The sequence below is a fragment of the Herpailurus yagouaroundi genome, unplaced genomic scaffold (assembly GCF_014898765.1).
Source record: "Herpailurus yagouaroundi ecotype Mexico unplaced genomic scaffold, PumYag 100, whole genome shotgun sequence".
Lineage (NCBI taxonomy): Eukaryota > Metazoa > Chordata > Mammalia > Carnivora > Felidae > Herpailurus > Herpailurus yagouaroundi.
Window position 1 is genome coordinate 59661263 of NW_024412391.1, and position 27626 is coordinate 59688888.

A 27626-nucleotide genomic window follows, 5' to 3' on the forward strand; every position below is an offset into this window, starting at 1 on the left:
TTTAACATAGGAGGAAATTGAGGCTCACAAAGGGTAAGTCATTTGGCCACTATACTGGGGCTAGGATTATAATCTAAGTTTCAAAGCCCATCCTTTTTAATATTTGCAGTCAAATGAATAGGTGAAATTAAATTTGGCCATATAATTGTATTTAGAATCGTATTTCTTTTAACTCTAATACCTACCACTGACAATGGAAAGGTACCTTTAAAATATACCATTTTACAGAATAATCATCCTGGAAAGCATACTAAACTGAAAAAGAGCCTAAAGAAATGTTACTTCCAAGATTAGTTATCAAGTTTGCCATCAAAATAAGTATGAATATTATTTTATTGGATTATGTGTAAAGGAGTCAAAGATAAATTCTAGATCAGACATGCTGACTTCAACCCAAATTTATTCAATTTTTTAAAAAGTAATAAAAACATTTTTATTAAACACTTCTATTGAACATGTTTAGGTAAAATACCTTGAGTTTAATCCCAAACACCAGTGACTAAGAATAAAAATGGAAAAATAATTTGAATCTATTCTCATGGTCCACATACATTGAAATGCAAAACAAATATAATAGACATATGAATATTTGGGCTTCAGAGAAAATATCAGGAGACTAACACAGGCATAAGGAATCTTAAAAATGTCATCCTATATGATTACAAGCAGATTTATATACTAGATTTTGTTTTATTATACTGTACTTCCCAAAATTATAAATATTTTAGGTATAACCCGATTATAAATATAAATTCAGTAATTCTATCTTAACTTTAGTTAAGGAGAAATGAAAATGTATTACGATAGTTTGACATTACTTAAAGCTGATTTGGCATAGTAAATTTGAAAGGAACACTTCAACTGAAGCAATTTTAAAGGTAAAGATAAAGGTTATATTTAAGTAAAATAAAGTCAGGAAGATTTACTTAAAAGAAGACTGGAAAGAGTCCCCTTTATAGAAATCTTTGAAAAAAAATATATATATATATATTCTTTCAATTTAAAAGAAGACTGTCATCTAGGTGAGATGTTTACAGTAGATATGCAATAGATATACAATATTTTCCCTAAAAAGGGTCTTTTGTATCAGATCTCAAAGTAAAAAATAAATTGAATCCACTTTTGTTCAGTATTTAGGTCACACCTCAAAATAAATATATTAATTCTACCAAGTAAAACTGCTAGCATGAAAGCTCTGAAAATTCTTTAGCTTAAGATATTTTTCTCCAAAATCTATATAATAATTAAGATTTATGCTTATTTTATCTATGAATACAACTTCAACTACGAAATTCAGTTCAATACTCTGCGTAAGTCAGATAACAGAGAAGCATGCTACAAACCCTTTGCTATTTCTCTCCCAACTATCTAGCTATGAAAAGGGAAAGAATAAAATTTTTAAATAAAGCTCCTGAATTTGCCCAAATATACTTTTAGAAACTTACATTTAAAGTATAATTATCTCCAAAGTGACTCTGCTTTCCACAACCTTAGAAAAAACCGGGTATTCCAAAATAGGAGGGATTTGACAGTAGGACATACTGAAGTAGGTGAAGCTGAATGGTTGGTCACATATAATAATCTTGCATAGATTTTGTGTTCAGCAAAATGTTTGCAGATCATGGGCATAAGATGATGAATTAACATGGAGAGGATCTTTGAAGACCAATGAGAACACTGGAAAGCAAAAGGCTGAAACACTGAAAATTTCAGAACATGTTCCCCTGAAATGGTACATATTTTTCTCTTCAGATGAGAAAAAGTTGTAAGATGCATTTTCAATTCTGGTTTTTCTTAGGAAAACAATAATGATCTGTGCCAGAAGATTTCTTATCTTGAAATGAAAGTGTACGAGGGAATGGACTCTTTAAAACATATATACCAACCATACCTTGATGAAATTTATTCTCCAGTGTGGAGTAAGGGCTCTCCAGTTCTAAAGGTAAAAATTGGTCACTTTATTCTATTTTAAAAGATAGACAGATCCAATCTCAGCATAGAAGATACAGGTTCAAAGTCTGTTCTTGGTTATTCCAAAAACTCTGCTTGCAAAGTGTTCATAATTTTGACAAACCCTATAAAACTCTTCCACAATGAACTTTTTCAACCTACTGAACAGAATTCATGCCCACACTCTGTTCACTTGAGCAGCGTTTGTCTCTGTGAAGCACATCAAAATCACTCAAACATCAAATTGCTGATTTGATAGAATGATTTATTTTCCCATTACAGGAAAGTCACGAGTGACTTGTTCTGAGGTACGTTTTTGAGCTATGAAGGACATCGATTAGAAAGCTCCACACTTGAAGGTTTCTCTTTAGATGGTAACATTTTATGGCTGGACAGTCTCTGCAGGTACCAGATTTCCTGTTGTATCCAACTGCATACATTTACATGTGCATGCAGAAACGGGACACTCTGCATGGTCCCTAAAAAAAATAGGTCAAGTAAAAATTAAAAATCTAAATTAAGCATATACATACATACATTTATCTATATACCTATCTGTATGTAGAATGGTATTTGAAAAAATACAGGAATTAAGACCCAAAGAATTAAACAAAAAATGACTGACAAGCTGAACTGGGAAGAAAGTTACTAAAAAGTAAATAGCTTTACCTTTTAAATATACAATAGACACCTTATTTATAGTTATGAAGTTGACAGGGATGTGCTCAGAGTTGTAATTAAAGCCAATGTGACAAACTGGGTATAAAAGTTACAGCAATGAGGACAAAGGGCCACTGGCACTATTCAAAGCAGAAGTTAAACGTGGCTTGAGTCTCCAGTGCACCGAATGCATACTTACTATATAACAAGTTTATTTAGAAGATAACTGATGCGGTAGTTTGATATGTATACTGTGTCATTTAATCTCTAATTTCAATCACACACTAAGATTGGATATTAGGTTAGCTGTAAAAACTGTAAATTCACACATTTAACCCATACATAATATTTAAACTATTTCTTATATAAGTATTAATCTTATAGTTTAAAATTACATAGGATATCTAATGATAGAAATGTTGACACCACCTTTGTTAACTCCAACGACAGCAAAAAAGAAATTCATCCTTCGGCTACATAAACCTGAACTATTTAAAAGGCCATCTGTGCTATCACCTCCAACTCCAAGCCTATTAAAGAAGAAATGTGCTGATTACCTGAACCAACTAAGCATATGGCCAGCATGTCCACCATGCCTGCAATTGTGACACCATGTGAACCAGTTGTTAAATTGAGCTAATTTTTTATCCTTGCTCAAGTCTACTTTTTCATCTGATTTGGATCCTCCTATGGGTTAAAGAAAATCATCTTCATTAACTATTATCACAAAATTTTACTCAAAGCTTTAACTTGAAAGTTATTTCTAAAACTATGTTAAAATACAAATCATACATCATATTGAAATAGCTATTTTAATGCTACGACCCAGTTTAGACTGAAAAACTACTGAATAACAAAAGTTTCCTTACATTTTTAATAGTCCAAAAAAAAAGGAAAAATATAAATTACCAAACCCACTAAGAAGCAATCTGAATTAACCTCAGAAAAGTTAAAGTTTAAAATCTTCCCACAGAGAAAATACCAAGCCCAGTTTACAAGTGAGTTCTACTAAGCCCTGAAGGAACAGGTAATTTTCATCTATACAAACTCTTCCAAAGAACAGGAAAAGAGAGAAAATTTCTCAATGTACTTCCTGATGCTGGTATAACTTTGCTAAAAGCAGCAGACCAAGATAATGTATGAAAGGAAGATTATAGGACAATCTCTCTCCTGAACAGACATAAAAATCCAAAGGAAAACGTTAGCAAACAGTATTAATTAGCAATTCTATTTCTAGGTACATAGAGAAACTTATGTACATGCACAAAGGAGTCATATGCAGTAATGTTCGTAACAGTATTGTTTGTAATAGTAAAAATCTAGAAACAACCAAAGCATCCATCAATAATAGAATGGAAAAACTGTGTTAGAGTCAAGAATGGAATATCAAATATTAATGAAATGTGAATAAACTACAGCTATATTCATTAGCACAATTAAAACTAAAAAAAAAAAAAAAAAGACCCCCCCCCCAAAAAAAAACAGTGTTGAGCAAAAAAAGGTAAGTCAAAGGATATATTCCTGAAGATTCATTCATATGGAATTTAAAATACAGACAAAACCAAACATGTGATAGAACATACAGATAAGCAAGAAACCAAGTAACACACAATTTATGGCAGTAGTTACTTCTGGGGAAGAGGAAAGAGGTAGGACTAGGCAGGGAATAACGAGCAAAGGCACTGGTATAGACAATGTTATCTTAAGCAGGCTAGAGGTCTCGGGGATGTTCGATTTGTGTTACAGTTCACAAAAAAGTTTAAGAAAAATGTTTTATTACACATGCATGTTTATACATGTATATCTTCACACACATATTTACATAACTTTTAGTACTCAAAAAATGCTCATTCTATTAATCCTGGCCACCTTAATATTTTTATTGTTGTTGTTCTAAAACAGATCAAAGTATTTTAAGATTGTATATGATTAGAGGCAATAGGAAAAATGATTAAGTAAAAATATTAAGTTTAATCGAGCAATTGTGCTATTAACATATGATGCTGTGCTAGTAACACTTTAATGACCAAAGGGATAGTCTTACAAATAGTTTTTTAAAATATCCATCTGTTTTTGCTAATGATATAAAGGTGAAAGGATGTACAGGTGGTTGAAGAATTTAAGATGTAAATACACTGAAATTCTTCCTAAAAGCTTCATAAAAATGATTAACAATGAAAGGGGAGAGGAAGACAAAAAGAAAGAAAATACAGACCTTTATTTTTTTAAAATAGACCTTTTAAAGATAACCATTTTATATTGTGTAATAGCTCATTAGTGATTTTTACTTTATTTTTGTAACTTCTAAGATGCAGAAAACAGACTGAATCCAGAACAGTTTATTCCTTATGTTCCTCTGATGAAGCTGAAAATATTAAGGTCTACCTCAATGCCATGTGAAAAGGCTTTTGAAAGATCAAACAGCTTTAGCAAATGATATATCTGATAAAGGGTTAATAACCAAAATACAAAAGAAACTTCTATAACTGAGCCAGAAAACAAACCGTCCTATTAAAAAAATAGGCAGAGAACCTGAACAGTTGTTTTTCCAAAGAAGACATACAGGTGGCTCACAGACACATGAAAAGATCAGGGAAGTATAAGTTAAAACCACAATGAAATCTGACCCTTCTCAAAATGGCTAGCAACAAAAATATAAAAATAACACGTGCTGGTGAGGATGTAGAGAAAAGGGAACCCTCATGCACTGTTGGTGGGAATGCAAATGAAACAGCCACTGTGGAAAGCAATATGGAGGTTCCTCAAGAAATTAAAAATCCAGTAATTCCAGTAATTCCAGTATTGGGTATTTACCCAGAGGAAATGAAAACACTAACTCAAAAAGATACATGCACTCCTATGTTTATTGCAGGATTATTTACAATAGCCAAGACATGGAAGCAACCTAAGTGTCCATCAATAGACAAATGGATAAGCAAAGTGTGGTGTACATATACAATGGAATATTACAAAACCATAAAAAAGGATGAAATTGTGCCACTTGAGACAACATGGATAGACCCAGAGGGTATCAGGCTAAGTGAAACAAGTCAGACTGAGAAAGACAAATATCATACAACTCCACTTGTAAATGGAATCTAAAAAACATGAATAAACAAACAAAAAGCAGAATCAGGGCACCTGGGTGGACCAGTCAGTTAAGTGTCTGACTCTGGATTTCAGCTCAGGTCATAATCTCACAAGTTTCATGAGTTCAAGCCCCATGTAGGCTCTGTGCTGACCGTGTATAGCCTGCTTGGGATTCTCAATCTCTGTGTGTGTGTGTGTGTGTGTGTGTGTGTGTGTGTGTGTGTGTTCCTCCCCTGCTCTCACTCTCTCAAAATAAATAAATTTTTAAAAAATTAGAAAAAAAGGAAGAATCAGACATATAAATACAGAGAAAAAGCTGATGGTTGCCAGAGGGAGGGATGGGAAGGGTTGGGCAAAATGGGAAGGGGGGAGGGAGATACAGGCTCCCAGTAATGAAATGACTAAGTTACAAGAATAAAAGGCAGAATGTAGGAATACAGTCAGTGATACTGTAATAGTGATGTAACCGGTAGATACACTTGTGGTGAACATAGTATAACATATAAACTTGTCACATCACTGAACTGTACACCTACCTGAAACTTAAGTAATGTTGTGTATCAACTATACTCAAAAAAAGATCAAATAGTCGTAACTTTTATAATATTCATAGTGAATTACAAAGATAAGTGCTACAGAATAGTCAAGGGAAACTAGAGTTTCACATAGTCACTAACTACTACTACTACTGCTACTACTAAAAGAAGAGTAAGAGAGAAACTAGTATGTAACTTAATTTTAAAAAAGGTATCACATCTGTACATTAACATCTATAAAGGCAGGGATTTTTCTGTTTTGTTCACTGTACTATTCCCAGCACTTAGAAGAATAAGTGCTAATTAGACATTTGTTGACTAAATAACGGTTACAATTCATACTGCTAAATATGTTTACAATTAAACATTATAGTTATAAAATTATAAACATTTATAAATAATTGTGTTTATAATTATAAACTCTATTGAGTTTCAACAGAGTCCAATCTTTAAAGCACAACTGAGTGTAAAGATATGCAACCCTCCGTTAAATAAGCTTATGGAAATCCTGGCCACTTGGATCACAAAGCATGATGGATGGATGGTATCTCTAATTGTAGGCAAAGCAACAGAGGGATGTGTACACCTCAATCTTTAAACTACCTTGAGCTAGCATTTTATTTCTATTAGGTCCTGTCTTATTTTGGAACTCAGAGTCTTCTGATTTTACATACTAAAAAAAGAATATGCTTATTATAGCTGACCCTTGGAAAACATGAGATTGAACTATATGGATCTGCTTACATGTGGATTTTTTACAGTATGGTAAATATATTTTCTCTTCCTTATGATTTTTTTAACACTTTATTTTCCCTAGTATTATATACTATACAGTATATAATACACAAAGCATACACTGTATGTTAATCAATGGTTTAGCTTATCTGTGAGGTTTCCAGTCAATAGTAAGCTACGAATTGTTCAATTTTGGGGGAGTCATAAGTTATACCTGGATTTTTGACTGTCTGGAGGTTGGTTCCACTAATCCCCTGCCCCCATATTGTTCAAAGGTCAACTGTATTTTGTAATTAGCACAACAATCACTTAAAGACCAGGTTTCCCTATTTCCCCACACTATTTCCTATTAATCTACTTCTGAGGCTCTTGTCATACAGACAAGAGTTCCCATACACTCTCTGTACTAACACTCACTAATCTTTTTACCCTTGTTTATGCTTTTTACACTTTGTCTCCAACCTGGAAGGCCTCTCTAAGATCTTCCCATATTTAAATCTCCCAAACTTTTTTAAACGACCACCTTAAACGGCATCTTCTTTCTGAAAATTTCCAGATGTCCTTCAAACAGAAGTATAACACTTTCTTTATACAATATTCCTTATCTAACTCAGAAAGCCTAATGTGTTTCAGAATACAGAATGCTTGGGATTTTTGGAAAATAGTGAGCAAATATTATATAACAACTCCAGGAAAGTCAGAGGCAGCATCCTGTTATCAAAGACCTTAACAGCCTTCTGCCAGTTCTGAACAGGTTTGTTTACCATATGAGATTACTGTAAATTCATTTACAAAACTTGGATTTTCAGATCTTTTTAGAGATTCTGGAATGATAGATAAGGGATTCTGGACCAGTATTTCTTTTCTTAAACATATCATTTCTTATTTTATCCATGCTCATTGTACACTATAAGCTCCACAAGGATCTTCGATTCAACTCAGCATATACAGCCTTCAACTGTTCAAATATACATTATATAAAAAAAAATATTACTGAAGCAAAATACAAAAAAAAAAACTTTCTGACGCAAATATGGAAAAATGTTAAGATTTTATAAACCTGAGTGTAGAATATTCATTAAATTAACAATCTCTATAACAGGGTGAAATGTTTTGAGCTTCCTTCATATTTTAGAAAATTGATTTTATCTTTTCTTACCTATTTCAAAAATTAAAAAGATTGAAAAGGAAATATCTAGCAAAAAATAATAGGCCATTATGGCTTCCTGAGGCTATGTTGTGAAAGATGGATTAAATTTACTTTAAAAAAAAATTTTTTTTAATGTTATTCATTTTTTGAGAGACAGAGCGTGAGGGGCAGAGAGAGCATGAGGGGCAGAGCGGGGAGGGGCAGAGAGAGAGGGAATACAGAATCCGAAGCAGGCTCCAGGCTCTGAGCTGTCAGCACAGAACCCGACATGGGGCTCAAACTCATGGACCAGGAGATCATGACCTGAGCCGAAGTCGGATACTTAACCGGCTGAGCCACGCAGGCACCCCTAAATTTAACTATTTTTATGTATCCCAGTTCATATAGAACTTCTTTATGCAATATTTTGCCTCCTTGTTCTTTCACTGTAGATTTTTAGTCCAAACTATTTTCTATTTACCGTATCAGGACCACAAAAATGGTCAGCATGCAATGTATAAAATGAAAATCAAAATTTGAAATTTCAATCAAAACTAGTATGTAAATTTGAAAATATTATGTATTGCCTTTATTTGCTTAAAAAAAAGGTATCAAACTTGAAAAATAATTACTCAGCCAATGATACCAGCACATCTCTTTCACAAATGTTAATGTAACAAATGAACTATTTACATGAACCAATTGCACAGTTGATTTATAAAATTTCTTAACTAGAAAGGATCTCCGTCTAACACCTTACATGAAAAAGGGCTAGAGTAACTGAATGTCAGACTGTCACAGAGGGAGAATAAAACAGGCATTCTGACACCATATCCAGTTCTTTATTATACCACTGTGCTAAATACTCAAATGTTTTTAATTAAAGTTTTTGCCATAGTATAATTTTCAAGTTACATAAACAGCTTGAATATTTCCAGTCATTGGATACATTATATTCAATTATCTACTGTTCTCAAAAAGTTTTTCTATATGTTTACTATAAGCAGTAAACAATAATCCTAATACTTCTAACCATTAAAAAACACATGTTTTTACTAGGTAACTGACAAATCTAGCAGAAGCAGCACCAAAACCTGGAAGTAAAGGGATCTGACTTCTAGACTAACACTTCCTCCATGTATTTCACAGGTAGATTTTGAAAATTATGTAAGATAGAATGTAAAAGTGCTTTGGGACTATCAAAAGCTCTTTAAGCATACAAGGTACTTGTTAGTAGATGAGGGCATACTGACTTTTAAATACAAAATTTGAGGGAACTCCTCTTAGAAAAGTGATAAGAAAATAGTATAATTACAGGGCTACTTAATAGTTAAGCCCTTTTCATGAACTTTAAATTGGCCAGCATTTGTGAGATTACTTGTGATATCATGAATACAGATTTTACTTTTAATGTATAGACTTTATAAATTACAGGAAATACAAAACCTTTAAGCCAGCAAAGTGGCTTTCTCCTAGAAATAATATAAACTCAATCTAGTATGTCTTCTATTTACAACATTAAGTCAATTACGTAGGAACAATTTCAGCTCAGAAAATTATAGAATTATGTCATACCAGGACAGCTAGAAACAGGTGTTCCCATATTAATAAGGCAAAGCGCACATCGAGGAAGGGGTTTTCGACAGCCAGGGCAGCTTGTGACTTTAGATTTTGTTGGTGAACCGCTGACACCGTACTGACTAAAACCTCTGCCCTGATGAGGCACAGTTGAACAGCTGTAGGAGATCGACTTGCCACAGAAATTGCAACTCACAAACACCTATACAAAATGAAAGGAGGGATAAATATCATGCAAATTTTAAAAATAAAATAAATTTAAAGTTTGATCCTAACAAATTACTCTTAAATAACTGTTAAACTTTATTTTATATTATAAAATAATTTGTTATCTGCTAAGTTTAACCAGCTCTCATTTGAGATTTCCACTTAGCAGTTATGTTATATGAATACTTCTGTTACCTCTGTTTAGTTATATTTCTCCTAATACTACTAGTATCTGTAGAAAAGCCTAGAAATATTAGATAACAACATTTTAGAAATAACAAAGACTTTAGAATTCACTTTGAACATTACAAAATAACCCATTTTAACTTCTGATCCACAGTTCAATGATTTGATCTCCTGAACAAAATATTCTTATAAAGAAAGCACTCATTTCCTAAGAAAAGAAGGAGTTAAGGATCCTAAAATGTCAAATAGTTAGAATTTTAGAATAATAGCAACAGAAAAGTGTTCATTTTGCCATTACGTTAAATTCCTAAGCTCTTAAACACTTACACAGATTAGTAACAAATATTACCATGCAATGTTATTTTACAAATACTTTGGTTGTTTTAATATAATCACTAATTTCTCGACTTTCTAAAATAAGAAAATAGCACCATCCAGTGCTCACATTGAGGATATACCTGATATCTAATGTCTGAATTTAGATATAGTGATCTCATGGAATATGCTTTATGTGATAACTGACCTAAGGATTTTTAAACTAATGCTAAAAGAAAAAAATGTCCATGTCTAATTAAACATATGTATATACTGTTAGAGAAAAAAGGAAATCCTGCCTTATTACACATATATCAATAGGAACTTAATATAAGCAAAAGGATGAGCTAATAATAATTTATTAAATTGAACTCTAAATTTACCCAATATAACATGCTGTAAACACTTCTATTTTGGGCTGGGTTATTAAGTACATGTTACAATTTGATTCTCTCCAAAATATTGTACTTACCTGTGCTAAAGGTTTAGAACTGGGATCCAACTTACTCCTGTGAATATCAAACTCAGCTCGTTTGTGCCAAAACCTCCAGGCATCTAATAAATTTCTATAATTCTCAATCCAGTACTGGACTCTTTCATCTTTAAGAACATCTAAAGGAGAACCCTAAAATGAAAACATGAATTAATACAATTGTTTAAAAACTTCCTGGCTAAGTCAGAAAATTGCAGGTAACATGTGAGTATGAGTCGCACAGATGAAATAGGCTCCCTTTTTGCCAAAAGCTGATTCCTAATGAGGATACGGACAAAATAATTGGCGGAAGCTTCTTTAATTTACTTTAAGCTGGCCTCTACTAATGACATAAATATGTACTATATATATTATCATTATACCTGGCCAGGAAAGTATAATTCTGTATCTCTTACTTAAGTTGAAGGATCCAAGAGGAAACAATTCACTTTCCTACTTGAATACAGTACAAAGTGATGTGAATACTCTGTCCCCAAAATTAAAACCTCTGCCTTCACAAAATCTGTTTACTGTTTAATCTAAAAGCATACCAAAATAGCTCCATCACATATAAAATAATACTGAGCCTTGTCCTTTGGATCTAGCAGTGTACTGTGAATGCAGATGCTATTTTTTGTATACCTATTTATCTGAAAGTTAAACCTGTCTATTCTCTCTCTTGCCCTCAATCAAAACATACATTTACTACCTTCAAAAAAAAAAAAAAACACAAAAAAAAACCCAAACCAAAAATGTTCTTCATTCTTTTGCCCCTAGGCCACAGTGAAAAGCAACAGTTTCTTTACCTTAAACTTAGATTTCTTCTCATTACGAACTTCAATTTCTTGCCAGTAAGGCTCTTCCTAAAGCTGTATTCTCCCTGGCAGCTGTGACATTTCACATTTCACCTGTGCTTATTTTGGGTTTGCACAGAATGCTTTTAGCCCTGTCCAGCATATCTTCCTTAAGTTCACATGATGAAGAAAGTAGAGAAAGTCTCAGCCTCCAATGACGCCACGGGCATCAGTAATGAAGCCCAGGTTTCCCAGTTTTAGGGAGCCAGATAGAAAAGTAAAATGTTAGAACTTAGCATCTTACTAATGGAAAAAGGGAAGAAACCTGTAACAGCTAATAGACAATCTTTTAACATTCTATCAAAACAGAAGCAGCTTATCTTTCACCTATTAATTAGGTATTAATTTCAATTAAATTCAGGGTTAAATTCAGCAAAAAAATATGTGAAAAACTCTTGGCTGACAATTTCATTTCTTAAAAAAGTAAACATCTCCTCTAGTTCTAATAATGACCAACTAGCCAAAACTAAGTGCTAAAGTAGAGTATAATCCCTAGTTTAAAAAGAAAATTCACAGAAAAATAAATCTTCATATCCCACGCTTCCCCAATTTGGTCAATTCATATTTGATAAGTCTTCTCTAGATCTGCCCCCCAAAAATCTAAATTTAATCTCCAACAAAATGTGCAATGTAAACAGTTCAGAGATTATGACTGGAAAGGCTTAAGAAATACCCCGGGCTTTCCAAAAATCCATAGTAAGAAAATCTAAGACCAAAGTGAGCAGCTAGTAACTGAACTTCCAAAAGCATTAACCAACATTCTTCAGGAAAAGGTAAAAGAACCCAGATCTCTATAATGTACTCTACACAACATCCAGTATTCAAATGAAAAACCACCAGACATAAACAGGTAAGTATAGTTCAAAGTCAAGGAAAAAGGCAGTCAACAAAAACCAAATCTAAAACACCCCACATTAAGAGAGTTAGCAGGAAAAATCATAAATGCAACCATTAAATATATGTTCAAAGACTTAAAGGAAAAGTAGAGTTTTTGTTTTTTGTGTGTTTTCTTGTTTTTTTTTAAATGTTTATTTATTTTGAGAGAGAGGGAGAGCACATGCGTGTGCGTGAGTGGGGGAAGGGCAGAGAGAGAGAGGGAGATAGAAAATCCCAACCAGGCTCCTCGCTCAACACAGAGCCCAATGCAGGGCTCAATCTCAGGACGGCGAGATCATAACCTGAGTCAAAATCAAGAGCCAGGCACTTAACTGATTGAGCCACCCAGATGCCCCAGGAAAAATGTTTTAATCAGCGTACAGATAGGGATCTGAGTGAAAAATGTAAACTATATAAAAATTAAGACTCTAGAACTCAACGGTACAAGAGCTGAAAATCTTCTCCTCAGGTGACGTTAAGGGTCAATGAACAAATCACAGCATTTAAACAATTTGAAGAACTTCACAATCTAATGAGAAACACTGACTTGCAGATCAGTGAACCACAAGCAGGACAAAAAGAACTACAAGTAAACATCAAGGGTAAACTGCTGAAAACCAAAAGCAGCCCAAGGAAAAATGAAACATTACACAGGGGAGACATTAATAATAATGGTTGACTTTTCTTCATAAACAATGGAGGCCAGAAAACTATGAAACGACACCTTTAAAGTGCTGAACCAAAGCAAGAGTGAAATAGACATTTTCAGTTAAAATTAAGCTGAGAGGATCTGTCATCCATGAAACTGTACTACAAGAAATGCTAGAGAGAAAGACCAAAGAGAAATAATACAACGTGAAAATTGTGTCTATTGGAGGAAGTATACAGTCCCAGGAATGATAAATAAATAAATAATTGTAAAAGTCCATGTTTTCATTTTTCACATAATTTACATAAAAGATAAGTGACTGTTCAAAACAAATACAGTAACACTGTTAGTTGAAGTTTATAAGGTATACAGAAGTAAAATAATAGGACAAAGGAAGGAGATGTGTAAATGGAATTACACTGTTGTAACATCTGAAAAGTGTGAAGTATGAAGATAAAAAGTGGAAACGTCAGGTGTGAGGTAAAAGAGAAAAAGTAGGAAACATGATGTGTTAGGTGTGAAATGTGAAGTATGAGGGGGTAAAAATGTTAACTGATGAGGCAGGGATGCATTTTTGTTAGACCAAGAACAACTACTTCAAAAAAATAAATAAATAAAAAAGATAACGACAGGTTAATAGTTAAAAACCCAGTGGGTGAAGTGAAACAATGAAATGTTCAATTAGATCAAAAGAAGGGAGGAAAGGGACAGAAGAACAAAAGGAAGATGGAAAAATAAGATAAAGAACAAACAGCATGATGGTAGACTTAACCTTGATCATATAAATACAAATGGGGGAAACATCAGAATGGATTTTCTAAAAGCAAGATCCACTGTCTTTTATTATACACTGTCTGCGTATTAACTATATTTTATAAATCTTGTTAAGAAGCTATCAACTCATTTGTACTTGGTAGTCATACTTCTCCAGTGTAATTTAACACATGTAATCTCATTTCAGTCAGACAAAATTATGCATTATGTTACAGAAAGACACCTTTTCTTCCATGGACAGTGGCCTGATATGTTGGTAAGTATATTATAGTGTGGTTTGTGGGCCAGTATCTATATTTGTTCCTGAGATGGTAGGGGGTGGGGAAGGGAGCATTCTACTACGTTTGCCCAGTACACAGCATGCTATCATATTGTATGAAGGGATGGGGACAGGAAAAAGGACACCATGAAAGGGTAAGAAGAGTTGGAGAGCTATAGGAAATCTCAGGGAAATGCTCTAAATTTTCATGGTATGTCTATCAAAAGTAAAGCAGAAGGAAACTTTTGCCAGAAATCTGTTTTTAACAGCTAACAGTAAACTACTAACAGTAAAAACTGAAAGTAAAGTGATGAACTTGTTACTCCAAATCATGCCCGTTGATAACAAAGAGCGAAAATGACGAGTTAAGAGAGTTGTGATGTAACTTGCCTTCAGGACTTCAAGGGAGACTACAGTTCAGGTCAGGAAAAGACCATCTCTTTCACAAAAGGTATAATTCTGTCAACTGGAGAAACTGGAGAGAGGTTTCTCTGCTCCATTTGAACTTTATATAAATTCAACACTGAAACTTCCCCAAATGAAAGGAATAACTGGATAACCCAAAGCAGGAGGGTGAGGGACACGAAGAAGTCCTCTATAGATCAAGAGATTGGGTTAAAGTGAAATGCCTCCTAAAGATCCTAAGCAAGCAAAAGGCATAACCATTCGATGAGGGAGGAAGGTGGTTAAGCACTATTTTTCTTTAAGCTGCCACCACACTGCACTAACCTGTAACATGCAGTAACTCGCTGTTTGGACGTCTCCAGTTCTATCGACATAACTCTCCATTAAGTCCACTCCATCTTTAGTAAGGCCTGTAAGCAGTATTCCTTCCAAATTTCCAGCCTCTTTCATTTCGTTGGTCAACTTTTCAATATACCTATTTAACTGGAAAATTCAAAGTGATTTTTCTGAATTAATATGTTTTACTATATACTTTGTACCTTCAAAACTTGTACTTTTAAAATAGTGCTATATTTATGGAAAACATTTTAAAACCAAAGCCCTTGCAAAAATCTAGATTATGATCTCTAAGAAGTCTGCATCTATCATAAACTACAATGCAGAATCCGTGATCATTTAAAACACTTTTTCAAAACAGCAAGACATTTATTGTTTTAATAATTATTCTACAAAAGAACTACAGAGTTTACTATTTTAAACTTAAAGAGAACTGTCCTCATTATTCTGCCAAGTTCTTGCTGCAACAGAATTGAAGTTGAAAGGGAACTTTAAGATTATCAAAAATAACATCTCTTGGTAAGGTGTTCCCTGGCCTCATCCCACCCCAACCTGTAGCCAAGATTCCTCCGTTTTCCCTCAGCACTTTCTCATTATTGTAGCACTTAGCACATTATGTTACTCATTGTTTCTGTGCATTTCTCTCTCACTATACACATAGCATATGCATTTAATACTTGTTTACTGTATTAGGAAATGAAGGAATTCTCTTATGACATCCCTAAGGGGTGAGTTTAACATCTTTATCTATAGGCCAAAAGCAGATATAAACTAAAATATTAAGTCAGCATTCTTACACAAGCAATTTTGGTTATGATACACAGGTTTACAATATCTTGACCCAACAAAGAATTATTAGTTTACTTTTTTAGAATAATTCATATATAAATGTCACATACACATATCTATACAAAAAGATTAATTTCCTAATGCAGTAAGAGTAAATATTAATAACTTCAAACATAGAATTGTATCAGTTTTTACCTGACTATCGCTAAGGAATTTACAAGCAAATGCCACTCTGTCACGTACAGCAACTTTGTTTTCATACTGAAAAGGAAAGAGCAAGGAGTTACTTGTAGGTGCTATGAGTTTTATATTTTTGCAGACTATTTTACATATCTAATACGCAATTTAATTTTCAAATGTTTTAGTAAGTTATTGAGTATATACTGGGAGAGCCACTGACTGCCTAAGATGCCTTTTTTTTTTAAGTTTATTTATTTATTTTGAAAGACAGAGGGGGTGAACAGAGAGAGAGGAGAGAGAGAATCTCAAGCAAGTTCTGCACTATCAGCGCAAAGCCTGACACAGGGTTCGAACCCACGAACCATAAGATGATAACCTGAGCTGAGGTCAAGAGTCAGACACTTATCTGAATGAGCCACCCAGGTGCCCCTAAGATGTCTTTCTTCATGTAGCCCTCAGGAAACTCCATGCTAAGGTTATTATTCTTGCAAAGTAAAAATTTATGTCTAAAATACTGACCAATTCAGGTTAAAAATATTCCAGTTCAGTTTTACATAATTCCAACATAAAATGCAAGCAATAAAATATGGTTTATCAAATTTAAGATGCCATGTAATCCTTCCATTATAGAAATACATCTGGGGGAAACTGAGGAAATCTTTTCTGGGATGCTAAGTTAATCAACAAGTCTAGGAAATCTGTGAATTACCAGTGAATATACCAATACAGAATTTAAAAAGACTATCAATACATGTTTCTAAATACAAAGTAGAAAGTTTTAAACATACCCTTATAAATAAATAGATACACTGTTTTTTGGCCATAGTAAAATACTGCTATATTGGTGGTTTGTGGCAAAAATTTCAGGGGTACTGTGATACTTAAATTTTTGTAGACTTGTCAATATTGTAAAATACTATTTTGAATTTCTATAAATGTAGGAAGGTAATTAACTTTGTGCTAAATATAAAAGTTTAAAAGTGACTTCCATTGATTTAATCCTATGAGATATAGTTTTCCTGCTTTAAACATAAGACCATTTCAACTGATACCTATCCTAACGTGCACTTCCAAGTATAAAATACGGTGCTGCATTTAAGATGGAACATGTTTCATGCAAACTAGATTTAACTCTTTAGATTCAGCGCATGTGTATAATTTTGATTGGAAAAGAATTATAAATATTATCTGTCCCATTTTACAGCTCAGAAAATGAAAACCCCAAAAGTAAACTGACTAGCTGAAGTAACTGTGCTGGAGCAAGGACTTTATGTTCGATTTCCCAATTCAGCACTTTTCATTAGATTACTGCACCTTAACAATTTTTAACAAAGGACACATTAATTATAATTATTAATACATAAAGAATAATTAGGCACACTCTCAAAAGAGTTTGGAAATATGAAGTTTCTACTTAAGGCAAGATATATCTTACTTAATAACCCAAATTTAGATATAAGAAAATAAGGGTATTTGTAATAGATCACTTAATTTAAAATACAGAAATTGAGTATTTAAACAATACTTCTCTATCAATTTAAAATATGAACAATCTGGGGCACCTGGATGGCTCCGTCAGTTAAGCATCTAACTTTGGCTCAGGTCACGATGTCACAGTTGGTGAGTTTGAGCCCTACATCGGGCTCTGTGCTGACAGCTCAGAGCTGGGAGCCTGCTTCAGATTCTGTGTCTCCCTCTCTCTCTGCCCCTCCCCGACTCATGCTCTGTCTCTATCACTCTCAAAAATAAACATAAAATTGAACAATCCACTTCTTCTTCTTGTCTTTACCATACTTTACTACTTCCTGAAAGTATTTCTCCAAAATACAACATTTTAAAGTCTTCTGTTTAACCAAAAAGAGTAATTACAGTAAAAACAAATAAAAAAAACCTCTTGGATATTAATTTGAAGTGGTTAGAAAAGTTCAATAGTTCTTTTATTAGAAGTTAATGGACAAAATCCATAAACTAAGGAATTGCCAAAGTGGACATTAACAACATTTATTAAATTTTTCATTAAGATACCTCAATAAAATATATGTTTTTTTAAATTCTTAGGGCCTGACCCTTTAATCAATCATCCAAGCAATGTGTCTTTTATATGAAGTGCTATAATAGCAAACACAGAAATAAGTTCCATGTTAGAAAGCTCTTCTCAGTGGTAGAAAAGTATCCAACAATGCAAAACAAAAGTTATAGTACTAATGTGAAGCTTAAAACCCTATAACTGAAACTGATAAGTACATCTCATTTCACTCTTCTGTCCCCACTTTGTGTAAAGAACTTATTTGGTGATATGGTTAGATACATATGTGGGTAAAGCAGGAGAAAAAAGTGATAGAGAAGACCAAATAATGAAAAAATGAAACAGTTCAGTATAAGTAATGTGATCATAGATCTTCCAAACTGTCTGTATGTCTGAGAATGCAAATACTAACTCAGATAAGTTACATGGTTATTCTAATCATAATTGATCATGTGTTTGTTTACTTAACTAAAAGCAAAAACACACACTTTTAAAAATTTGCATTTTTGGGTGCCTGGGCAGTTCAGTCCATTAAGCATCCAACTCTTGACTTCAGCTCAGGTCATAATCTCATGGTTCATGGGTTTGAGCCCGTGCCGGGCTCTGTGCTGACAGTGCAGAGCCTGCTTGAGATTTTTCTCCCTCTCTCTCTCTCAAAATAAATAAACTTTAAAAAATGCACTTCAATATGAAATTTATATTTATATAGTTGTATAATTCTAGAGCTGTTCTTAAGCTAAACAATAAAATCCTATTCCCTCTGTATCTGCAAATTATATTGTTAAAACTATTTAAAAAATCAAGTTTGTTATCAGGTATTTAACTGTAGAATGACATTCAAGAGCCACCCAAAGATATTTAAGATACCTTATTTTAACTAATACAAAATACATCAAAATATAACAATATTTCATGCAACAGACATTTGAACATTTTAACAAGGCTAGATAAAAACTTTTATTTTAAAAGGAACCTTGTCAAACAGAAATTAGCTTACCAATACTCCATCATAAGATCCTGTTTCACTTGTCAGAAATGCAAACATGACACACAGATATGGGTTATTTAACTGTAGTCGTAGAGTGCTGCACATTTCTCTCCAAAGGGAGTTTTTCTCATCTGTGTAACCCGATAAAGCCATTGCTACCACATTGAGATTCAGATCGCCTGCATGTTAAAAACAGTCAGCTAATCAAAGTAATCAAAAGCTTAATATCTCCTCTTCCAGTTCTTAAACCATAAACCAATAGACTGGAAGACAACATTTACCTACAGAAAAATAAGCCCACTAGAATAGGGGTTTTGGTCCAGACTGGAAAATTTGGCAAGGACCACGAGCAAAAATTTCTATTCTTATAAAACTGTTGCCAATATTACTAACCCTGTGCAGGACAAACACATCATTAAATTTTCAAGTTCTCATTCCAGGCAGGTTCCTATACCGTGTTATTGTGTAGGGTCTAAATGAAGAGAAGTGAAGCCATACTACCAGAATCATTGCCAGCCTTATCATGTTCATTTACATACAGATATTTCAGAACACTGATAATAAACATTACTGTACCTCAGGACTACAATTTTCAAACTAATTTTGTTTTCCTATTCCTAAATACAGAATGCACATACTTAAGTATATGTTCTGAAAGCCATTATTTTAGCATTCTTATTATAGTATTATACTTTTACTTTTTCTAGGGCAAAATTAACTATCAAAATTAACAGAGTAACATTGTATTTAGACACATTTGCAACAAAGCATTTGTTACCAATAGTCTTCTAAATTGCAGTTTTTAGCAGTTCATACAGCCATGGATAAGCTGCTAAACTGGCAGTTAGCCCTATGACTGCTTGGCCATCTAAGTTCAGCTTCAGAAAAGAAAACTAAATTCACCTTTAACTTTTGAATATTTTCTACATTTATTATAGCAATTTTCTTATTCTGTTCCTTGAGACTGATCATTTTCTTTCTTTTCCAAATAAAACAGCATTTCCCACTTTATGTTCTTAAATAGCCTTGCTCTTCATTCCTATGAACACTTTCCCCAAGTTACTTTGTGCTTGCTTCCTCTGCCTACTCTATTAAATTAGATTTAAAGTCTTTTGAGATAAAAACAACCACCCTCACAACCAAAGAATATCTTTGTGAATCCTGCTTAAAACAATTTATTTCCAAGTGGAAAGGAGTATTTGACTCAGAAAATCTTTTCTTTAGTCCTTAACCAAGTTATTAAAATCACAGGAAATATACTTTCCCTATTGATAGTATGGGTGTTTAAATCTAACACCAAATTCTCCAGGCACACATGATAGGGAGGCATCAAGCTCTCAGGTTATACGAAAATTATAATTACAAATGGCTTAAATATCGATTCTTTTTTTCATCTCCACATTATCTTCTATTGCTCTCCCAAATGGGGAAGACTTACACTGGAGCAAAAGTGAAGGAAAAGAGGCCAATCTGGGCAAAACATTAGTTTTTCAAACTTTTTTTTACTGCAAGCAAATACATTACAATTATTTGCATGTTTTTCTCTGTGGTACAATAGAAATGTAATGTTTTCAAAATGGACCATCAAATAAGAATTACACATTCTGAATATTCAGAAATAATTTGCTAGGTGTATTAAAAATCAAAAGCTATATATAATCTTAGTTACTTTCAACTGAAATATTCCTGATAAGGAAAAAACTGCATGTCTAAACTGAAATTTATTTGCCCACGTATTCTCTTGCAAAATGTCAGAGTAAAAACTTTACATTTCACTGTTTCTTCCTTTTAAAAAATATTACTATTTTTTACTATACTATTTATACTATAGTATAATATAAATAGTATACTATTTATACTATTACTATAAAACTATGTTTAAGTCACCAGACTCCAGTAAAAGCATTTTTGCAGATCAAAGTATGATTTTTATAAGAATCTGTATTAGTCTAACTAAAGTGTCACTTAGTTTCCTAAAAGTCAACCAATAACCATCCAAAAGATGATGTATAAAATACAAATGTTTGCCATAAGAATGCCTGCAAACTGAAGTAGCCCAATCTCCAATACATTTTTAAAAATGTATGTGAACCATCTTTAAAAGAAAAAAAAAACATTAAAAGGGACACATTTGAGCATTTACTGTAACATCATTAAAATGGTACTTAAGACACATTTTCTTTTTTAGACATAAACCAAAGCATAAACATAAGAGATGGGATATCTACTTTCATAGATACAGTTCTGTGCTCACTACTCTTTCAAAAAAAATTATCTAAAAATACTGATTAAATATTTTAAAGTTATCAGCATCTTTAAAGGATTCTATGAACTGCAGTCATCTTAGAATATAACCTAATACCTTTTTCTGAAGATGCTCCTTCATTCAGGATTTGGATTGCTCGTCGAATATCCAAGTTGAACAATGCCACAGCAGCAGCTCTCTCCCATTCCCCTTCTTGTACAAGGGAGTTCAAAAATGGCCCCACATCTACATCCGTTCCTTTCTTTATCCACCCGCAAAGCTGTAAAGCTAAAATTCTCTCTTCATTTAAATTCTGAGTATCAGTTTGCTTATCCAAACTGCTCCAATTATGTCTGCTACTTTCCACCATTCCTAAAAAAGATAAGTATTTTTATATTAGTTGCTTTATTACTATATTTTGAAATATATTTAGGAAGTAAGTCCGGGGATGCCTGGGTGGCTCAGGCAGTTAAGCATCCGACTTCAGTTCAGGTCCTAATCTCATGGCTTGTGAGTTTGCGTCCCACATCAGGCTCTGTGCTGACAGCTCAGAGCCCGGAGCCTGCTTTGAATTCTGTGTCTCCCTCTCTCTCTGCCCCTCCCCTGCTCACACTCTGTCTCTCTGTCTCAAAAACAAACATTAAAAAAAAAAAAAAGTAAGTCCATTTTACACAGAAATATTTCAATATTACACTCTGGATATTTGACTTTTTTAAGTGTATTTTTTAAACTTATTTTGAGAGAAAGAGAGAGAGCACGAACGCAGAAAGGAGCAGAAAGAGAGGGAGAGAGAGAATCCCAAGCAGGCTCCAGTGCTGTCAGTACAGAACCTGACAGGGCTCAAACTCATGAACCATGAGATCATGACCTGAGCCGAAATCAAGAGTGGAACCCTTAACAAATGAGCCACCCAGGTGCCCCTGGATATTTGACTTCTTAACCACAAATTCATGACAGCATAAATGTAAAATATGCCACAAACAAAACATGCATTACATGTTGTTAACTACAACAGTTACTTGAGATACCAAAAGAGCTACTGGAAGAATAATTAATGCTTGATGGACTGAGCTGCTGCTTCAGAGAAGCTTCCCTGACCACCTAATCTAAGAGTGTCACCTGCTATTATCTAATGTAACACTGTTTCTTCGATTTCCCTTAGACCTAATGTAAGCTCCCATATTTTATTAGTTTTCAGTCTTATCTCTTCTCCTACTAGAATATATGCTTCAAAAGGGCAGGTGTCTTGTTTCTACTTGAAAGATTATCTCCAGTGCTTAGAATTCAATAGACTGACTCTCCCTCTCCGACTTTCTCTCTTTGTACGTATGTATGTATGTATGTATGTATGTATGTATGTGTGTGAGTATATGTGTGTGTGTGTATATATATATTCATATATATATATATACACATATACACATATACACATATACACACAGGTATATATATATATATATATATATATATACAGGGGCACCTGGGTGGCTCAGTTGTTAGGTGTCCGACATCGGCTCAGGTCATGATCTCATGGCTTGTGAGTTCAAGCCCCGTGTCGGTCTCTGTGCTGACCGCTCAGAGCCTGGAGCCTGTTTCAGATTCTATGTCTCCCTCTCTCTCTGTCCCTTCCGCACTCATGCTCTGACTCTCTCTCTCTCTCTCTCAAAAATAAACATTAAAAAAATTATATACATATATATGAAAAAATGAGATCATAAATACCAAAGTACTCTGAAAGTTTGAAGTAAATACTAAAGCTAAAACAGAATGGGAATTATTTGAAGGTTTCTTCCCCTTCACTAAATCAAAAGATTTTATATATTCTCATTCTCTTTTCAGAAGGAATCTAATTCTTCAAGTATTAGACTGTAATCAAGGCAGATGATCCTAATGGCACTAAATAAAGGTGAAACAAATAGAAATAAAACCTGACTCCTATTGCATATCAAATCCTTAAATGTTCTAGAAAGTTGTACCATCAAAATTGTCATTATAGAATTATCTGTTATTTTAACAAAAAGGATTTTCAGAATAAACTCAGTTATGAGTTAGGCAGCAAGAATGTTTAACATTATAAACATCTTTTATTATAACTTTTATACTTACATATAATACATAATTATACCTTTGTAAATAACTAGATCAATAGATTTTTTTTTTTAATTTTTTTTTTCCAACGTTTATTTATTTTTGGGACAGAGAGAGACAGAGCATGAATGGGGGAGGGGCAGAGAGGGAGGGAGACACAGAATCGGAAACAGGCTCCAGGCTCTGAGCCATCAGCCCAGAGCCCGACGCGGGGCTCGAACTCACGGAGCGTGAGATCGTGACCTGGCTGAAGTCGGACGCTTAACCGACTGCGCCACCCAGGCGCCCCTAGATCAATAGGTTTTAAGAAATAATTCCATTTGTCTGCGGTAGGCAGAATTGTAAATTGGGCTCCATGATTCTTGCCCCCTAGTATACCCTTGTATAATCCCCTCCCCTTGTGTACAGGTGAAATCTGTGACTTGCTTCTCAATTACACAATATAGTACAAGTGAAAGCATTTTGCAGATGTAATAAAAGGTCATTACTTAGTTGACTCTGAGTCAATGAAAGGGAAATTATCATGTGTGGGCGTGACTTAACCACGTTAATACCTTCAAAAGAGTCCAGAGAAAATGAGAGAGGTTCTCCAGCTATACTAGAAGTAAAAGCTGCTTTGTTGTGAGAAGGCTGTGTGGCCAGGAAGCGTGGGTAGCCTCTAGGAGCTGAGGACAGCCCCTGGCGACAGCCAGCAAGGACAATTCTGCCCTACAAGTTCAAGGAAACAATTCTGTCAATAAGCATATGAGCTTGGAACAATACTCCAACCTCCAGAAACGACCAAAGCCTGGCTAACATCTTCATTTTAGCCTTGTGAAACCAAGAGCAGAGGACCCAGTGAAGCCATGCCAAGACTTTAGACCATGGAAATGATGATATTTGCATAATATAAAAACTAATATACTGTCCAAAGTTGACTTTATACTCTTCTGAGAAAAGAATTAAAGAAATGAACACAAGCAAAATTGGGAAAATATTAAAAACTGAATCAATTGCCATTTGCAAATCAAATACATATATAAATAATGCAAAGCATTATTTCCTAAAGTCCATTTAATCTAAATACATGGGTAGAGTAAAATTAGTATATAGTGAATGTCTAAATACATGAGTAAAGAGTAAAATTAGTATAACAGCAAAAGTCTAAACTCTCCAAACCTAATTCACACTTTTAAATAACTTCCTTCATTATATGATGTTAGGCCGTGGCAAAAGCTCATAATATTATTCATGGTAGGACATATTTTAAGCTATATATCATTGCTTTATAAAAAAGTTTCAAGATGAGTTATTTGTAAAATCTGGAAATTAAAAAAAACAGTTAAATATCTACACGTGAAATTATTTATTTTTAACCTTACTGCTGAAAACTGTTGCCGTTAAGTCAAGGGGTCAGGAGGAAACTTCTGAAAAGTTTTCTTCCCTTAAGAGAACCACCTGCCCATTGAAAAGAGGAAGCATGCTGCTCTATTTGCAACCATGAGGAAAGTTAGTCACGACAAAATCACTTTTAGCTTATGAAAGTGAACTTTTAAGAACTGTTATAAAATTCTGAATAATAAGGTTAAAGCACGTTAAAAATTAAATACAACAGGGACACCTGGGTGGGTCAGTCACTTAGGCGTCCAACTCTTGAGTTTGGCTTGGGACATGATCTCTCAGTTCATGAATTTGAGCTACACGTCAGACTCTGCACTGATGGTGCAGAGCCTGCTTGGGGATTCTCTCTCTCCCTCCCTCTGCCTCTGCTCTTCCCATGCTCTCTCTCAAAATAAATAAATAAAAACTTAAAAAAAAGCTAAACACAACATTTTTCTGAATAACAAATTTACATTTAGATAAAATGTAGCTATTAAATTTTAAGAATAAGCTGTAGATGTACCATTTGGTATTTATTTTTGTATCTCTCCTATAAATTTTGGATTGAATGCTGAGGATATTAAAAGGTAAAAATGACTATTTCAGGGGCACCTGGGTGGCTCAGTTGGTTACGCATCCAACTCTTGACTTCGGCTCAGGTCATGATCTCACGGTTCCTGAGTCCGAGCCCTGCATCAGGCTCTGCATAGACAGTGCAGAACCTACTTGGGATTTTGTCTACCTCTCTCTCTGCCCCTCCCTTGCTTGCTATGTCTCTCTCAAAATAAATAAACTTTTTCTAAAAAAATAAATAAATAAAAACTATTTTAGGGGCACATGGGTAACCAACCACATGAGTTGATTAAGTATCTGACTTTGCCTCAGGTCATGATCTCACCATTCCCAAGCTTGAGCCCAGTCAGGCTTTGTGCTGACAGCTCAGAGCCAGGTGCCTATTTCAGATTCTGTGTCTCCATCACTCTCTCTGCCCCTCCCCAACTCACACTCTCTCTTCTCTCTCTCAAAAATAAACAAACATAAAAAAGACTATTTAAAAATTGTTTAATGTTTATTTATTTTTGACAAAGAGAAAGACAGACAGACAGACAGACACAGTGTGAGCAGGGGAAAGGCAGAGAGACAGAGAGGGAGACTCAGAATTTGAGGCAGGCAGGCTCTAGGCTCTGAGCTGTTAGCACAGAGCCTAATGTGGGCTTGAACTCACAAACTGTGAGATCATGCCTTGAGTCGAGGTCAGACGCTTAATGAACTGAGCCACCCAGGCACCACCCAAAAAAGGATTATTTTAAACAGGTGAACAAAAAGCAGAAATTTATTTTTCAAACAAATTCTCACAGTGTAATAATATTTGAGTTTCTTAGAGTTTTTATTTTACAGAAATTGTGCCATGGAATAAAGATGAATACGTACAACTCCAAAGAGTTCAGTACTACAAAGTGGAAATATGTCCTGTAAGTCAAGTGCATGGATACCGCGTCATGTATTTTGCCTGATCTTTTGGCCTTCTTATGGCTTGATAACTATGCAACTGGTAATTAGGGTTATCAAATAAGCAGTGTGATATTATTGTGCATTTTTAAGTATATAGTCATTCTTTTTAACACATATAAATTTTAAAATTTATGATTTTAATTTATCTCTGAAAAAGAATTAAAATGTATTTACACGTCTTTCAATACTAAAAGAACAAAACTATATCCCTTAAATTTAAGACTAACCTATATATATAAATAGAATCGATGTTTTATTGACAGGCGCAAGAGAAACAAGTTCACTTAAACATTAAAAAACATTTTTAGTTTGTGAGGGAGGAATTAAGATGGTGGAGTAAGTAGTAAGGGGACCCCAGGCTTGGGGATCTCATCCCTTAAACAGATCAACATCAAATCATATGAACACCCAGGAAATCGATCTGGGGATTAAGAGAACAATCTGCATAATCTGATAGAACGTGGCAGGTACTTGGTGCAGGGAGGCAAACTGGGGGACAGGAAAGCCATGGTGCTGCACAGGGGTGGGAGCCTTTTTCGCCAAGAGGAGAAAGAGAAGGGGAGAGAAAGAAGTGTGTTGGGTTCGCACAAGAAAAGCACTCCCCCAAAACCACTGATGGGGGCATCTTGAGGAACTGACTATCCCAACTTTTTGCAAACAGTGGAGCTGAAATTCTGGGTTTTTGACAGTCTGTGCCATTTGCTGCAGTAGATCCAAGAGGGTGGTGGTGCTACTAGGGAGATGGAGGGGAGGCCCCGGAATAGACAGTGCGATGTGGGGATCCCCTGGGTCGCACTAGGAGAGAATGTTCCTTTCCTGGAGTGCATTCGGACAAGGATATATTGCTTCTCCAAGGACAAAAGCTGAGGCTGGTGCCTTTGAATGTTCAATAGGAGACAGAGGTGTGCACTGTGGTGGGTAAAGTGGTCACAGCTTTTCACTGTGCATCATCATAAACTCCAGGCACCTGTATACGGCCTGCAATTGCTTTACTGGGACAGAAGGCACAGCACGGCGAGCCTCTCCTTCAGAGGGGAGCAGGTCCACATTGTGGTGAGCCCTTTAAGATTCAGAGTTTTGAATCTCAGTCCTGCACCAAAGATGAAAACACTGAAGGGACACCTGGGTTGCTCAGTTGGTTAAGTGTTTGACTCCTGATTTTGGCCCAGGTCATACTCTTGTGGTTTGTGGGTTTGAGCCCTGCACTGGGCTCCAGCCTGCCAGTGCAGAGCTGGCTTGGCATTCTCTCTCTCTCCCCTCTCTCTCTCGGCCCCTCCTCACTTACATTCTCTCTCTCTCTCTCTCTCTCTCTCTCTCTCTCTCTCTCTCTTCTCCCTCTCTCTTCTCTCTCAAAAGAAATAAATAAACTTAAAAAATATATAAAAATAAATGGGAAATATTAAAACAAACAAACAATAACACTGGAAA

The 27626-nt window shown here is 34.5% G+C and overlaps 1 protein-coding gene across 7 annotated transcripts in view; it reads right to left on the bottom strand.

The window, feature by feature from the left end:
* Positions 1–380: 380 nt before the first annotated feature.
* Positions 381–27626, bottom strand: part of MIOS (meiosis regulator for oocyte development) — a 48074-nt gene continuing 20828 nt past the window's right edge. For 5 of the 7 annotated variants that reach the window (XM_040472580.1, XM_040472584.1, XM_040472582.1 and 2 more), the window contains 8 exons: positions 21357–21611; positions 19004–19173; positions 15996–16061; positions 15000–15158; positions 10859–11011; positions 9676–9880; positions 3168–3297; positions 381–2429 (listed from right to left, as the gene is read on the bottom strand). In XM_040472580.1, the coding sequence (XP_040328514.1) occupies positions 2333–2429; positions 3168–3297; positions 9676–9880; positions 10859–11011; positions 15000–15158; positions 15996–16061; positions 19004–19173; positions 21357–21611 (1235 nt within the window). In that variant the 3' untranslated portion in view covers positions 381–2332. Of the gene's footprint in view, positions 2430–3167; positions 3298–9675; positions 9881–10858; positions 11012–11664; positions 11822–14999; positions 15159–15995; positions 16062–19003; positions 19174–21356; positions 21612–27626 lie in introns of those variants that run through there. The other 2 variants (XM_040472585.1, XR_005789393.1) reach the window with 2 other exon arrangements.